This window comes from Nyctereutes procyonoides, unplaced genomic scaffold, assembly GCF_905146905.1.
Source record: "Nyctereutes procyonoides isolate TBG_1078 unplaced genomic scaffold, NYPRO_anot_genome, whole genome shotgun sequence".
In the NCBI taxonomy this organism is placed as follows: domain Eukaryota; kingdom Metazoa; phylum Chordata; class Mammalia; order Carnivora; family Canidae; genus Nyctereutes; species Nyctereutes procyonoides.
The window spans coordinates 36,852,580-36,866,408 of NW_026575030.1; the positions used below are offsets into that span (position 1 = coordinate 36,852,580).

General features: G+C 44.7%; 1 protein-coding gene across 1 annotated transcript in view; it reads right to left on the reverse strand.

Moving 5' to 3' along the window:
- Positions 1 to 473: 473 nt before the first annotated feature.
- The window catches only part of LOC129503720 (collagen alpha-1(I) chain-like), a 39,356-nt gene continuing 26,000 nt past the window's right edge, over positions 474 to 13,829 (reverse strand). Inside the window, exons 2-4 of the mRNA XM_055316034.1 lie at positions 1,418 to 3,356; positions 789 to 939; positions 474 to 563 (exon numbers count right to left, since the gene is read on the reverse strand). Coding sequence (XP_055172009.1) covers positions 474 to 563; positions 789 to 939; positions 1,418 to 3,356 — 2,180 coding nt within the window. The remainder of the gene's footprint in view (positions 564 to 788; positions 940 to 1,417; positions 3,357 to 13,829) is intronic.

Sequence of the window (13,829 nt, forward strand, 5' to 3'; positions counted from 1 at the left end):
GGCTCTCTGGATCTCATTCTGCAATTAATTAATCCTGTGTCTTCAGACAAATCATTTCTTTGAATCTGTTTTCCGATCAGGAAAATGAGGGAGTGTGATTATATCAGTGCTTCTCAAGTTCTGCTTTGCATCAGATTCACTCGAGGTGGTTCAAAAATATGCCGATTCCCAGATCCGACTGGAGGATGGAGTGTCATTGGTTGAGCCCGTGGACTTGGCATCAGAGTGGCTGGATTTAACCTCTGCCACTTACTTACCCCGGGTGACCTTGAGAAAGTCACTTCCGTTCTGCAATATCTCCTTTTTCTCGTTTTCAAGGCAGGGCTAACAACAATAACAGTACCTACGTTCTATTGTCCCTGGCAGGTTAAAATTATATGATGCTTTTCCTTATTTATTTTTTGATATAATGCTTTTAAAACAACAAGTATATATCACCTGTATCAAACTAAGCATTCAACAGATGGCATAGATCATCGCTTGTATAGCCCAGGGTACGTCTGTACGGTGTGTGTTTGCAGTGGCGGTGGGGAGTTGGTGTTGGGGTAGGTGCTCAGGAGTATCTGCGGAGTAAATAACGGAAGTAGACCTTAAATTCTTTTTTTTTTAAGCAACTCTTTCCTGTAGCCTCAAATCTGAAATTGTTCGTTAGCCCAGGAATCACCTTCCCAAGAAGGATAAAGAGAGTTGGAGGGCACTGTCGAGTGTTCTGCTCACTCTTTGCCCTCCCTATGCTTACTGCGAGCCTCACGATAATTAAAAAAATAATTAAATGATAGAAGTCCCACTAGAGGGGGTGCGCTGCGAGAGGCGGGGAGCAGCCTCCAGGGCCGCCGCCGCGTCGTCCGAGGACGGTCCGCGCCGCGTCTCGCCTGCCGCCCCGAGAGGCTCAAGTCACTGCCGTTGGGTTGGGCTGTTTCCTTCATCCCCCGCTTGGTGCTGTGGACGGGGCAGAAAACAGGGCCCGGCAACTTTCCGAGCGCCCGAGAAGCAGGGCCTGGCGGGCAGACGCAGCGCTAACTTGCAGCCCCGCGCCCCCGGCTCCCGGCTCCCGGCCCGGGGCGGCTCCCGCTCGGTGGGCCGCGCCTGGGCGGCGGGTGCGCAGCCTGCGGCTCCCCGGGCTTCCAGCGGGGCGGGGGGGGCCCGCCTCGGGATCCGCGGAGGTGGCCTCCTAGAAGGATCGCCGCGAGGGGAGGAGCCCTGATTGTCCGAGAAGAAAAGCATGGCCCCATCCGGGAAGCCGAGGCTTGCCGGGAGGCCGGGGCGGCGGCGCTGGGGCCCGGGGGCGGCGGCAGGCGGCGGGGCCCGGGCGTGCAAGAGCAAGAGCAGGAGCAGGAGCAAGAGCAAGAGCAAGAGCAGGAGCAGGAGCAAGAGCAAGTGCAAGGCGCCCCGACGGAGGCGCGCGCGAGGCTGCGACCCCTGCCCAGCGCGCGGGGCTCCCGAGCCGAGCCCGCCCCGGGGCCGCCCGGGATCCGCCGCAGCAGCGCCCTGGGCCTCGCCGGGCGCCGCAGCCCCTCCCCTCCCGAGCCCGCGCTTCCGCCCGAGCCCGGCGGCCGCCGCGACCGTGGCCGAGCCCCGCCGCCTCCCGGCCCGCTGCGCGCCGCGCCCACAGGCCGGGGGGGGGGCGGGGGGCAGGGCCTCGGAGCCCCGGGCGGCGGGAGGGGGAGGGGAGGGGAGGGGAGGGGGCGCCCGCGGCACCTGCGGCCGCTCGGCCACGCGGGCTCGGCCGTCCGCAGCGCGGGCAGCGGCCCGGGCCCATCCCCTGCCCTCCCGCCGCCGGGCCGTGGGGGCGCCGGGAGCTGCGGCTGGCCCGGCCCTGCCCCGCGGCCGCCCGGAAGACCCCCCGGCGGAGGGGCCCTCCCGCGGGCACCGAGTCTCCCTGGAAGGCGGCCCCTCCCTTCCCCCACGCACTGTCGTTCCTCTGGGTCTTGCCGCCTTCCCGAAAGGGGCCGCCGCGGGCGTGCACACGAGGGAGCAAGTCCAGACAGCGCGTGTGAGTGTGTGAGTGCGCGCGCGTGGCCGAGTGGTCGCAGGGTGGGAGAAAGTAAACACGCAAAAAAATGAGATCAGCCCGAGCCTGTGACAGTGAGGCCACGCGTCCCCAGGCCGCTGGCGGTGCGGGCGGCGTCCGGGGGCTCGAGCGCTGCACCGACGGGGCTCGGAGGGAGCGCGGCCGCAGGCCGGCGTCAGGGCCCGGAGGGCGGCTCGGGCTTCCAGGGGCCCCTTCTCAGGATCTGTCGTACTTCCTGGAGCCCGCCCGGGCGCTCCTGGCGGGGGCTGCAGTCGCCCCGCGCGTCGGGAGGCCCCTCCTGGCACGGCAGAGGCGGCTCCCCGGCTCCCCGGGGCGACGGTGGCCTTTGTCCCTTCTGCGGTGTCGCTGGGCTCTGCTCGGGGGCTAACGGGGGGGGGGGGCGGGCGGGGGCAGGTGCTCCGGGGGCCTGGGAGCCCGCGACGCCGAGCTCGGATGAACGCTCCCCGCGCTGAGGACCAGGGCTCCCCCGGAGGGGCAGATGGAAACCAACGGGCCGTCTCGCATCCGGACCCCGCCCGGCCCGCCTGCACCCCGCGCCCCGCGGCCGCGCAGGTCGGGTCCCCTCGCGGGGCCACAGCTGTCCCCGGGGCGAAGCCCCGCTGAGACGCGGCGGGCGGGCGGGCGGCGGAGCGGAGCGCGCAGAGCGGGCTGGGCGGGCTGGGCGGGCTGGGCGGGCGTCCCTTCGCCGCTGCGCAGTCCTGGAATATTCTCTGACGCGGGAGGGAGGCCTCTTCCCGGGGCCTCTGAGCGGACCGCGGGCTGCGGTTCTCCCGGCCGCCGACGGGGGGCAGCAGACGCCCTGCCAAGCCCCGGCGACCGCGCGGAGGCGCGTCCCCCGGTCCCCGGGGAGCCGGCGTCACCGAGCGAGCGGGGCCGAGGCGCGCCCCCCGCTGCCCCCGCGCCCCCCGCAGCCGCCCCGGGGCCGCGGCCTCCCCCCTGGACTCCGCTCCCCGGCGCGAGGAGCGAGCGAGGCTCTCCGCAGCGGGCAGCGCCTCGCGAACCGAGCGTGCAGCGTAGACGAGCGGACCCGGGTGTGCAGATGTCACGAGCCTTGAGGCGCGCGGGTGTTGGGAAGCGCCTCGGCATCTCCTGAAGCTCCGGGCCGCCAACGGAGGGTCTAAAACTACGGCCACCCTAATCTTTTGGGGGCGGCGATAGCTGTTAAGCCGGTCTGACTTTTTCTGCAAAGCCTGTCGTCGGCAGGTGGGAACTGCTGCGGCCCCCGGGCCGCCTCTTCGCTGCGGGGAGGACCCCGCGACCCCTGGGGGCGACCCCGGGTGGCCCCGCCCCGCCCCGCCCCGCCCCCCCGGGGCCCCGCCGCGCGCTCCACACCAGCAGAGTTTTCAGAATCGCCAGAGACGCTATAGACCTTCTCCCAGGACATGTGGTTTCAGAAATGAACAACTTCTACTTCTCTTCTTCTTCTTTCTTCTTCTTCTTCTTCTTCTTCTTCTTCTTCTTCTTCTTCTTCTTCTTCTTCTTCCTTCTTTCTTTTTTCTTTTCTTTTCTTCTTCTTCTTCTTCTTCTTCTTCTTCTTCTTCTTCCTTTTCTCCGCCTCCTTCTCCTTCTTTCTTCCTCCTTTCTTCTCCTTCATCTCCTTCTTCCTCTCTTTGTCCTTCTCTTTCTTCGTCTCCTCCTTCTCCTTCTTCCTCTCCTTGTCCTTGTCCTTCTCCTCCTTCTTCTCCCTCTCCTCCCTCTCCTTCTCCTTCTTCCTCTCCTCCTTCTCCTTCTTCCTCTCCTTGCCCTTGTCCTTCCTCCTCTCCTTCTCTCTCTCTCTCTCTTTTTTTTTTACTAAATTAAAAATACATTTGTAGAGCATTTTTTTTTTAAGAAAAGGAAAATAAAGTGTAAAAATGTAGCGGCTGACTAAGACAGTTATCTCTAAATATTTTATATTTTTTAGATTTGTGATTCATTAATTTATTTCTTCAAGATTTTATTTATTCGTTCATGCAGACAGAAAGAGAGAGGCAGAGACATAGGCAGAGGGAGAAGCAGGCTCCCTGTGGGGAGCCCCACGCAGCATTCTCAGCATTCGATCCCAGGATCCTGGAATCCTGCCCTGAGCCAAAGGCAGATGCTCAGCCTCTGAACCACCCAGGTGCCCTCTAAATATGTTTTTAAACCCAGGAGCAGATATGAAAATTCAGTTATCTGAATGAGAAAACCCATACAACTTACGCACAATTGAAAAACCCTAATTAATCCCTGAACTACCTTTGTGAAGTAGGGAGGAATTAGTTTTTAATTATAGAATTTATCATCATAACACAACACTAAGGTGTTTTCATTTTATTACTGTTATGAACAAAAGCTATTGTTAACTACTTTTAATGTATTTTTCCAATATTGTAACACTTTCTACAAATGCGGCCATAATTACTAAAGAAAGGAAGAATTTGAATAGCGACTGTCAGAAATTTCATTAACATGGGAAGTCCGTATCATGATGTTAGACTATAGAATCTCCCCCAAATAATGATGAATACTGATTAATTAGAATAAAATTGATAGGAAAATGCTAAACTTGTAAATTGAAGCGGCTGTGGAAGACTCAGAAGTGGAGAAGGAAAGGATTGATTTTGGTTCAGGTCGGGGAAAGAAAGTGGTTAAATCCAGGTCGATTTCCAAACTGGGTTCAAAATCCTATCTTAAGAGTAACCAGAGACCCAGCTGCTGCCTTGGATAGTCCAGCTGTCTAACCAGAGGACCGGCCCACCATGGGATCTGGAACACAGATAGTTCTTTGTGCCCGAAGATGGACTTGAACAATTTTAAATTTGCCTAAGACCAATACTGTTCGCCTTTAAATGTGTGTATTAAGCAATTGCACATTGCGTATAGAAAACAAGTTTTATTCCATGTTTGGAAGGTGGCAAAAATTGTACCAAGCCACAAAAAGTTTCTTTAAAAAAAAAAAAAAACGTTTGCCACAAATTGGCAATAATATGAAATATCGATAATCTCAACTTTTGAAGCAGTATATTGATGTGTAACACAACTTGGCTTATTTGCGTAATGCCGATTGGCTGTCACTTTGTGTGCCATGCAACAGCTCTATAAGGCAGATGTCATTAGCTCCATTTCACATGTAAGAAAACTGAGGTTCAAAGAGCTTAAGCTACTTGCCCCAGTTTACACAGTTATTAACTGGAAAGCAACTTCTGATTCTAGAGCCCAAAAGTTTTACAGGCTCTTGCCACGATCCCTGAATCCCTGACAGTGTATCCCTGTAGGGGACACATCTGGACTCCCCTGAACAAAAGCAGGTAAACTCATTTCTATCACAGTTTGAGTGACCAAAACCTAAATTAAAAAAAAAAAAAAAAAAAGCCCTGCATACCACAGAGAATCTCAATCTAGCGCTTCTCTATCACACAAGATTTATGGAGGTAGTTAACGGGATATTTTAAACCTATTTTAAAATTTTAAAAAATCTAAACAAATTACATGATTACTGCAGATAGATGGACTAAAATTCTGCTGGTTTTGCTATGCCTGTATTACATGAATACAGAGCTGCGTGGACAACGTAAAACAGGAAAATGAATTAACTGTTACTTAATAAATGTAGTTTATTGGCTAGACAATATCTTTACACTAGGTCCACGGAGGCTTGTAAAAATGTTAGCAATAAATATTAAAAAAGGAGACTTTGAACATGAAAAGGAACCACTGATACATGGTAAAATATAATACAGTTAGTTACTCTCTGTCTTAGTTGGTTATTATGCACTGCTACTTAATAGTAGGTCTCTGATAATAAAGGACTTCTGCTGCGTTGGGAAATTTAATATTGCATTTCTGCAAGTACAATACGTTGCTATGAGAAGAACACTAACATAAATTGGTCATATTTAAATAATCAACACCATTTATTTAGGGCCTCAAAGGATCGTGGGGAAGGCGTATGTTTGTAGGTAACAGGTAGCTGGTCTCAGAGCATGGGTTCCCGAGACCCTCCTGATAGCTGCCTTTCCTGTAGTCCAGCAATTCTCAAATATTTTGCCCTCAGGACCCCCAAAAGCTTTGGTTTATGTGGACTGCATTTATCCGTACTCATTGTATTAGGAATTGAAATTGGGGAAATGTTTAAACTTTTTATTTGTTACCAACTTATAAAAATGATCAGCCTATTACATATTAACACATTTGACATATTTTAATGAGAAATAATAATATTTCCCAAAACAGAAAAATTGAGAAAAATGTCTCCCATTTAGTAAATGTCCCTAAAAATCTAGCTGGACTTAATATCTAGTTGGCTCTGAGCAGCTAGATTTTCATATTTGCTTCCACATTCCATCTCTTGTGATTTGGTGTGTAGTTAGAAGTGCATGAAAAAAATCTGGCCTCAAAGAAATATGTAGTAAGAAAAGGGAGGAATAGTTTAGGAACTTTTTCAGATTATTGTGGATGTTCTTTGATATTACTCCCAAATTCTTCATGTGGTAATTTTTAAAAAGTTAGTGGCAGGGGCACCTGGGTGGTTCAGTCAGTTGGGCGTCTGCCTTCTGCTCTGGTCATGGTCCCAGAGGGCTGGGATCAAGCTTGCGGGAGCTCTCTGCTCAGCAGGGAGCCTGCTTCTTCCACTGCTTGCTGCTCTGCATGCTTGTTCTCTCTCTCTGTCGAATAAATAATAAAATTAAAAAAAAATTAGTTGCAATGTGGAGTTTAAATCCATATCAATATACTTTTCATATTCTGGTATCTTAAAACCGTTGGCCTATTGAATGAACCTTTCACCCAGGCATGATTTGTAACATCATGCACTGGTCCACTGAATTATGCGGATCTTTCAAATGTGGACTGATTTTTATCATACAATATCAAAAACTGTCCTATTCATTACTTTCATCACTGATTTTATCAGGAAAGATTTTTACATACAAGTTCTCTAAAATTCCAATTTTTGCTCGAAACTTCAAACTTTATCATTGGCAAGAAATAACTGATAGCTGTTTCCCTTGAAGTGACAGGCTTGCTTTATTTCTGAGAAAATATTTGCCAAATACTCAAGTCTGAATACCCATAGTCTGTCAGTTGTTCTTTCTTTCTTTCTTTTTTTTTTAAGATTTTATTTATTTATTTGACGGAGAAAGAGAGAGAGCTTAAGCAGAGGGAGTGACAGAGGGAAAAGGAGAAGCAGGCTCCCCTCTGACCAGGACCCCAGGATCATGACCTGAGCAGGAGGCAGACGCCTAACCGGCTGAGCCACCCAGGCACCCCATGTCAGTTGTTCTTTCAAAACAAAGGCTACTTTATGAAAAAAAGTGACTAGTTCAACTTGAAACTCGATTATACCAAAGCTTTTCCTCAAGACCACCATTGTACTTCTTTGTGCAGCGGAAACACTTTCTGGATCCCTCCCATTTAGTCTCAGAGAATATTACGAAGTCAATGGCCTAAAGGGTCAACATTGAATACAATTAATAATTTTCACTGCTTTATCAAAGGCATTCTTCAGTGGAAATGTCTCTTTTTCTTGGCCTCCCCTCACCTCCCCCTCCTCCTCTCCTCCTTCCTTCCCGTCCGGGTCCCTGTCCTTAACCTCTCTTTCCCCCCTCTTTGCTGCAGGTGTGTGGTGGTGAAGAATACAGAGACTCCTTTGATGCTATTGCCTTGCTTTGTACTGAGGCTACCACAGTTTTCCCCACCACTAGTGGTAACATCAACACAGTGAAAAAGGCAAATAATATCTTAACATCGTCAAGAAAATAGGTTTATCTTTATGGAATGCCTGAAATGACCACAGGGCCCCTCAGGGATCTGCAGACCCTACTTTGAGAACCACTGCTCTAGAGCAGTTGGTTTTTGAATCCCTCACTTTTGACTTAATCCTGTGCTGCCTTGTGTTGTTAGTTGTCTTCTGTCTACAAATCTAATCTCCTGATTAGGACCTCTCTCATTGATGTAGCTGTATCCTGACCACTGTCGAAATGCCTGGCATTCAGTACAATGAAAGTTTATTGATGTTTGATTGACACACTGGCAATAGTGCTTCATGCACGCACTTGTGTTATCGCAGACCACATCCTAGCTGGTTTTGATTTTTACTTATGATGCGAAGTGAGGATGATGATTTTGGGGGGGATACACTTATTCAGAGGAAGGAAAGGAGCATTTGTCAGGATATGTTCTAGTTTTTTCACAGAAAATTTCACTGGCAGCCACGTTCATGTGCTCGCCTGTGTTAGCAAGTACTGCCAGTACTCAGGGCATGACTTCACATAACCAGTGGGTGAGAATTCAAGTCCAGTCTGTGATGCATTTAAAATACTGCAATCCCTAGCACCACCAGAGGAATGGCTTCTAACAGTAAAGGGCTTGTCCAATTTGTTGGACAAGCTGAAAAGCACAGCTGAGCTTTGGACAGTTCATTAGTTCCACTCCTTTGGGTCATGCTAGACTTTTTAAATATGTGAGGAAGTTCTGTTGCCTGGGCGGTCACAAATCCATCTCCTATAAATAGCACAATGCCTGTATTTTGCACTCTTCACACCCTTACTCTTTACTGTTAGAAATCGTATGGGGCGGAATCACCCCTAAAGCCAGCAAGGGGAAGTGAAATTGTGCAGACAATTTATTGCTGGGAGCAATACCTCATTTTTCAGTCTGGGATACTACTTCTTTTTTCGTAGATGTACTTGCTGAAAATAACTTACCACCCGTGTGATTCAGTGGTAATAAAGACAGGCCCAGAAAGTAGGTAAGGATCCACAATATACATTCTTTCAGCAGGATTAAGATTTAGATTTGAGGGGCACCTGGGTAGCTCAATGGCTAAGCATCTGCCTTTGGCTCAGGTCGTGATCCTGGGGTCCTGGAATCGAGTCCCACATCAGGCTTTTTGTAGGGAGTCTGCTTCTCCCTTTACCTGTTTCTCTGCTTCTCTCTGTCTCTCATGAATAAATATATACAATCTCAAGAAAAAAAAAAAGATTTAGATTTGAACCTGCTGAGTAGTAGGTGTGTTCACTGCTGTTCCCCATAAGGTAGCCCATCCAATGTCAATATTTCACTACTAATCCTTTTTGGGAGGGGAGAGGTCTGTTAAAGAGCCCCTGCCACACATAAAATGTGGCTAGTGCAACCGAGGAACTTGATTTTTAATCTTATTTAATTATAATTTACTTACATTTAAATTTGAAAACAAATTCTCAATTCGGTTATAGGAAGATTTAATTATGTTTGGAAAAACCTGGGTATGTTGACCTACTTTTTCAATGGCAAATTTTATGAAATCTAAATGCCAATTGAGTATTTCCAATGAAAATTTAATGACTAAATTGGGATGTATTGCAAATGTAAAATCCATATCAGATTTCAGTGACTGCATGTGAAAAAAAGGTAAAATATTTCAATGAATTTTTATACTAATTACATGTTGAAATTATAATTTTTTACTATCTTGGGTAAATATTATTAAAATTTATTTGACCATTTCCTTTACTTCTTTTACTATCTTGGGTAAATATATTATTAAAATTTATTTTGACCATTTCCTTTATTTATTTATTCATTCACTTATTCATTTATTTATATTAAGAAATCCATATGCCCAAGTGGATCTCGAACTCATGATCCCGAGATCAAGTCCTATGCTCCACTGACTAAGCTAGTTAGTTAGGCGCCCCTATTTTAGACATTTCCTTTTACTATTTTTGTTGCAGCTGGCAGATAATTTAAACTTATATAGGTGCCTCATATTTCTATTGGATGGCACTCTCCCGGGTCACTTTTTTTCTACTTATGTAAATAACAAGGCAAATGAAAAATTATTGTGTCTTAATTTCATCGTCATTGTGTGAGATATAGATTTGCTCAAAAAAATTGATATCCAAAAATTTATTTTGTGCTTGATCAGAATACTTCTTTAAAAGTTTCTACTAAGTATTGTTTAAAATTCTGTATTATTCAATGCCAGATCTACTTTGTGTCCAATTTACATTTTGGGAATCTTTTTTTTTTAACTTTATTTTTTAGAGCAATTTTCACAATCAAATTGAGCAGAGTTCCCATATACTTCTTGTCCCACACATGCATAGCCTTTCCCACTGTTTGCACCAAAGTGGCACATTTATTATAATCATTGAACCTACTTTGACACATCTTATTACCCAAAGTCCACAGTTTGCCATAGGGTTCATTGTTTGGTGTGATATATTCTATAGGAGTATACAAGGAATCATTTTTAAAAATACATGTTACATATGATACTTATATATAGTACATATATGTTACATACTGCTTTTCCATTATTATATTTCATTTAAGAATGGAATTGAAATAAGGATTTTTAGTAGTTTAAAAACAACTCTTTTCCTGATTAAAACATCATATTATTGAAGGAAATTTAAAAATATAAAAAAGTATTTTAAAAAATATTTAAAAACAATACTTTTCAAAAAAATTTTTTTAAAGATTTCGTTTATTTATTCATGAGACACACACACACACACACACACACAGAGGCAGAGACACAGGCAGACGGAGAAGCAGGTTTCATGCAGGAAGCCCAATGTGGGACTCGATCCCAGGACTCCAGGATCATGCCCTGAGCCGAAGGCAGACGCTCAACCGCTGAGCCACTCAAGTGTCCCAATATTTTTCAAATTTAAAAAAAAATTGAAAATATAAAAAGTATTGCATGGTTAGCCTGAGTGGCTCAGCGGTTTAGTGCTGCCTTCAGCCCAGGGTGTGGTCCTGGAGACCTGGGATCGAGTCCCATGTCTCGCTCCTCTGCCTGTGTCTCTGCCTCTCTCTCTCTCTCTCTGTCTCTCTCTGTCTCTCATGAATAAATAAATAAAACCTTTAAAAATATTTTTAAAAAAGTATTGTTTAAAAAAGTATTATTTTATATTTTTAAAAATAAAAAAATAATTTAAAAAATAAGAAAAGAAGGGATACCTGGGTGGCTCAGTCAGTTAAGCATCTGCCTTTAGCTCTTGATCCCAGGGTTCTGGGTGGGTTGAGCCTCCTGGGCACCCTGATCAGCAAGTAGTCTGCTTGTCCATCTCCCCTCCCCCACTTGTGCTTTATCTCTCTCTCTCTCAGCTTAAAAAAAAAATCTTAAAAAAATAAATAAAAAAAGAAAATAAATTAATCATGGTTTTCAAACTCAGAAAAAAATCACTTCACAATTTGTCATCAGTTTCTTCTCTTTGCACATATAAGTATACATTATAATTATTCTGTAACATAGTTTAATAACTCTCTTTAATCACTTTATAAATATTTGAGCATTTTCTAATATATTTTTGAAACTAAAATAACTGAATATTATCTTATTAAGTATGTGCCATTATTTATCAATCCACACTGTGATTATTATTACATGTAAATTTCTTTTTAAGATTTTTAAATTTTTTTTTAATTTTTTAAAAGAGTTATTTATTTATTTATTTATTCATGAGAGACACACAGAGAGAGGCAGAAGGAGAAGCAGGCTCCATGCAGGGAGCCTGATGCAGGACTTGATCCCAGGTCTCCAGGATCACACCCTGGGCTGAATGCAGTGCTAAACTGCTGAGCCACCCAGGCTGCCCATCGTTTTGTTTTTTTTTTTTTTTAAGATTTTATTTGTTTATTTAGAGAGGCAGAGATATAGGCAGAGGGAGAAGCAGACTCCTTGCAGGGAGCCAGGACCCCAGGATCAGGCCCTGAGCTACCCAGGCATCCCACATGTAAATTTCTTTTACATCTTTTTTTATTTGCCTTGGATATATAAGACTGTGTCCTAAGTAAGGAATTGCTGGGTGAAACGTTAAAATCATTAAAACTTTGCATATACATTGTCAAATTATCATCCGAAAAGGTCATATATGAGAGTGCCATTTTTTGCAACATCCTTTCCAAAACTATTATAATTTAAAAAATACTCATCAATTTGAGAGACAAAGATTTGCTGTTTTATTACTTTTTTATAATTTATTTATTTATTTTTTAAAGAATGTAAGTTGGGATCCCTGGGTGGCGCAGCGGTTTGGCGCCTGCCTTTGGCCCAGGGCGCGATCCTGGAGACCTGGGATCGAATCCCACATCGGGCTTCCGGTGCATGGAGCCTGCTTCTCCCTCTGCCTGTGTCTCTGCCTCTCTCTCTCTCTGTGACTATAATAAATAAATAAAAATTAAAAAAAAAATTTAAAGAATGTAAGTTCAGTGCCTAACATGGGGCTTGAACTCATGACCCAGAGATCAGGAGTTACATGCATGCTCTACTGAAGGAGCAAGCCAGATACTCCCAAAACTTGCTATTTTAATTTGCATTTTTGAATACTAATAATATTGAACATTAAAAAATATATACCAAACAAAAATATTTCTTTGGGGGGAACTGCTGGCTGCGTCAGTGAAGTATGCAACTCTTGATCTACAGATTGTGAGTTTGAGCCCTACACTGGGTATCAAGATTACTTTAAAAAAATAAAAATTAAAATTATGAAAAAAAGGAATTTTTTTTTGAATGGTCTATTCATGACTTCTGCTTGTTTTCTTTGCTGTGGAGGTATTGAACTTTTTTTTATTATTTGTCCTTATGTTCTTTTTTTTATTTATTTTTATTTATTTATGATAGTCACAGAGAGAGAGAGAGAGAGAGAGAGGCAGAGACACAGGCAGAGGGAGAAGCAGACTCCATGCACCGGGAGCCCAACCAACGTGGGATTCGATCCCGGGTCTCCAGGATCGCGCCCTGGGCCAAAGGCAGGCGCTAAACCGCTGCGCCACCCAGGGATCCCCTGTCCTTATGTTCTTATGATCAAATACAAGGATATTAAACCATTACCTGCCATTAATGCTAAAAATTGTTTTTCCATGTTTACCATTTGATGTTTAATTATATTTATAGTAGATGTGCTTTTTTTCTTTGTTGTTTCTTCCTTATCTATATTATAATCTGATAAATATTTGCTTGTATTTTTAAATAGATCTTTATTTAAAGAATAGTTCATTCTGTTTTATTTGGGATTTATTTTGGTGTACAGTAGAAGTTCTATTTTTTTTTCAAATAGTTAACCAATTATTCTACCATCATTTATTAAATAAACAATCTTCCCTAGTTTTTAAAAACGATAGCTTTCACACATGCTAAATTCTTATCTGTATTATACTATGGTTGTTTCTCTCCCATTCATCTGTTCTTTTTTTCACATCAAGATCTTTTTTCTTTTTTTTTTCACATCAAGATCTTAATGTAAACAATTTGCAAATTAATCTGGGGAACTGACACCTCTGTAATTCTCAAATTAGAGGCTAAAAATAAGAGAAGGTTTAATGTATGTATCCTTTCTTTTTTTTTTTAAGATTTTATTTATTTATTCATGTGAGACAGAGAGAGAGAGAAAGGCAGAGACACAGGCAGAGGGCGAAGCAGGCCCCACGCAGGGTGCCCGATGTGGGACTTGATCCTGGGACTCAATCCTGGGACTCCAGGATCATGCCCTGAGCCCAAGGTGGACACTCAACCACTGAACCACCCAGGGATCCCTACATGTGTTCTTTCCAATTGTTCTATGTAATTAGTGTTTTGTAGAATACTTGTGATATTTCACAGTAATTACACTTAAAAAAAAACCCCAATAGGTATGTTTTTGAGAAGTACTTGTTATTGTCTAATATTAGGGAATGGATTTTGAATAAAGAGAAAGAGAGAGAGCACTCTATACATTCCTTATAGGATATAAAGGAAATTGACAACTTGCAATGGATATTCTGAATAAAGAAAAACTAATGAAAGAGGGAAGATGAGAAAAAAAACAAGGGAAAGAATAAGTAAAAGGAAAAGAAAAAAAATAAG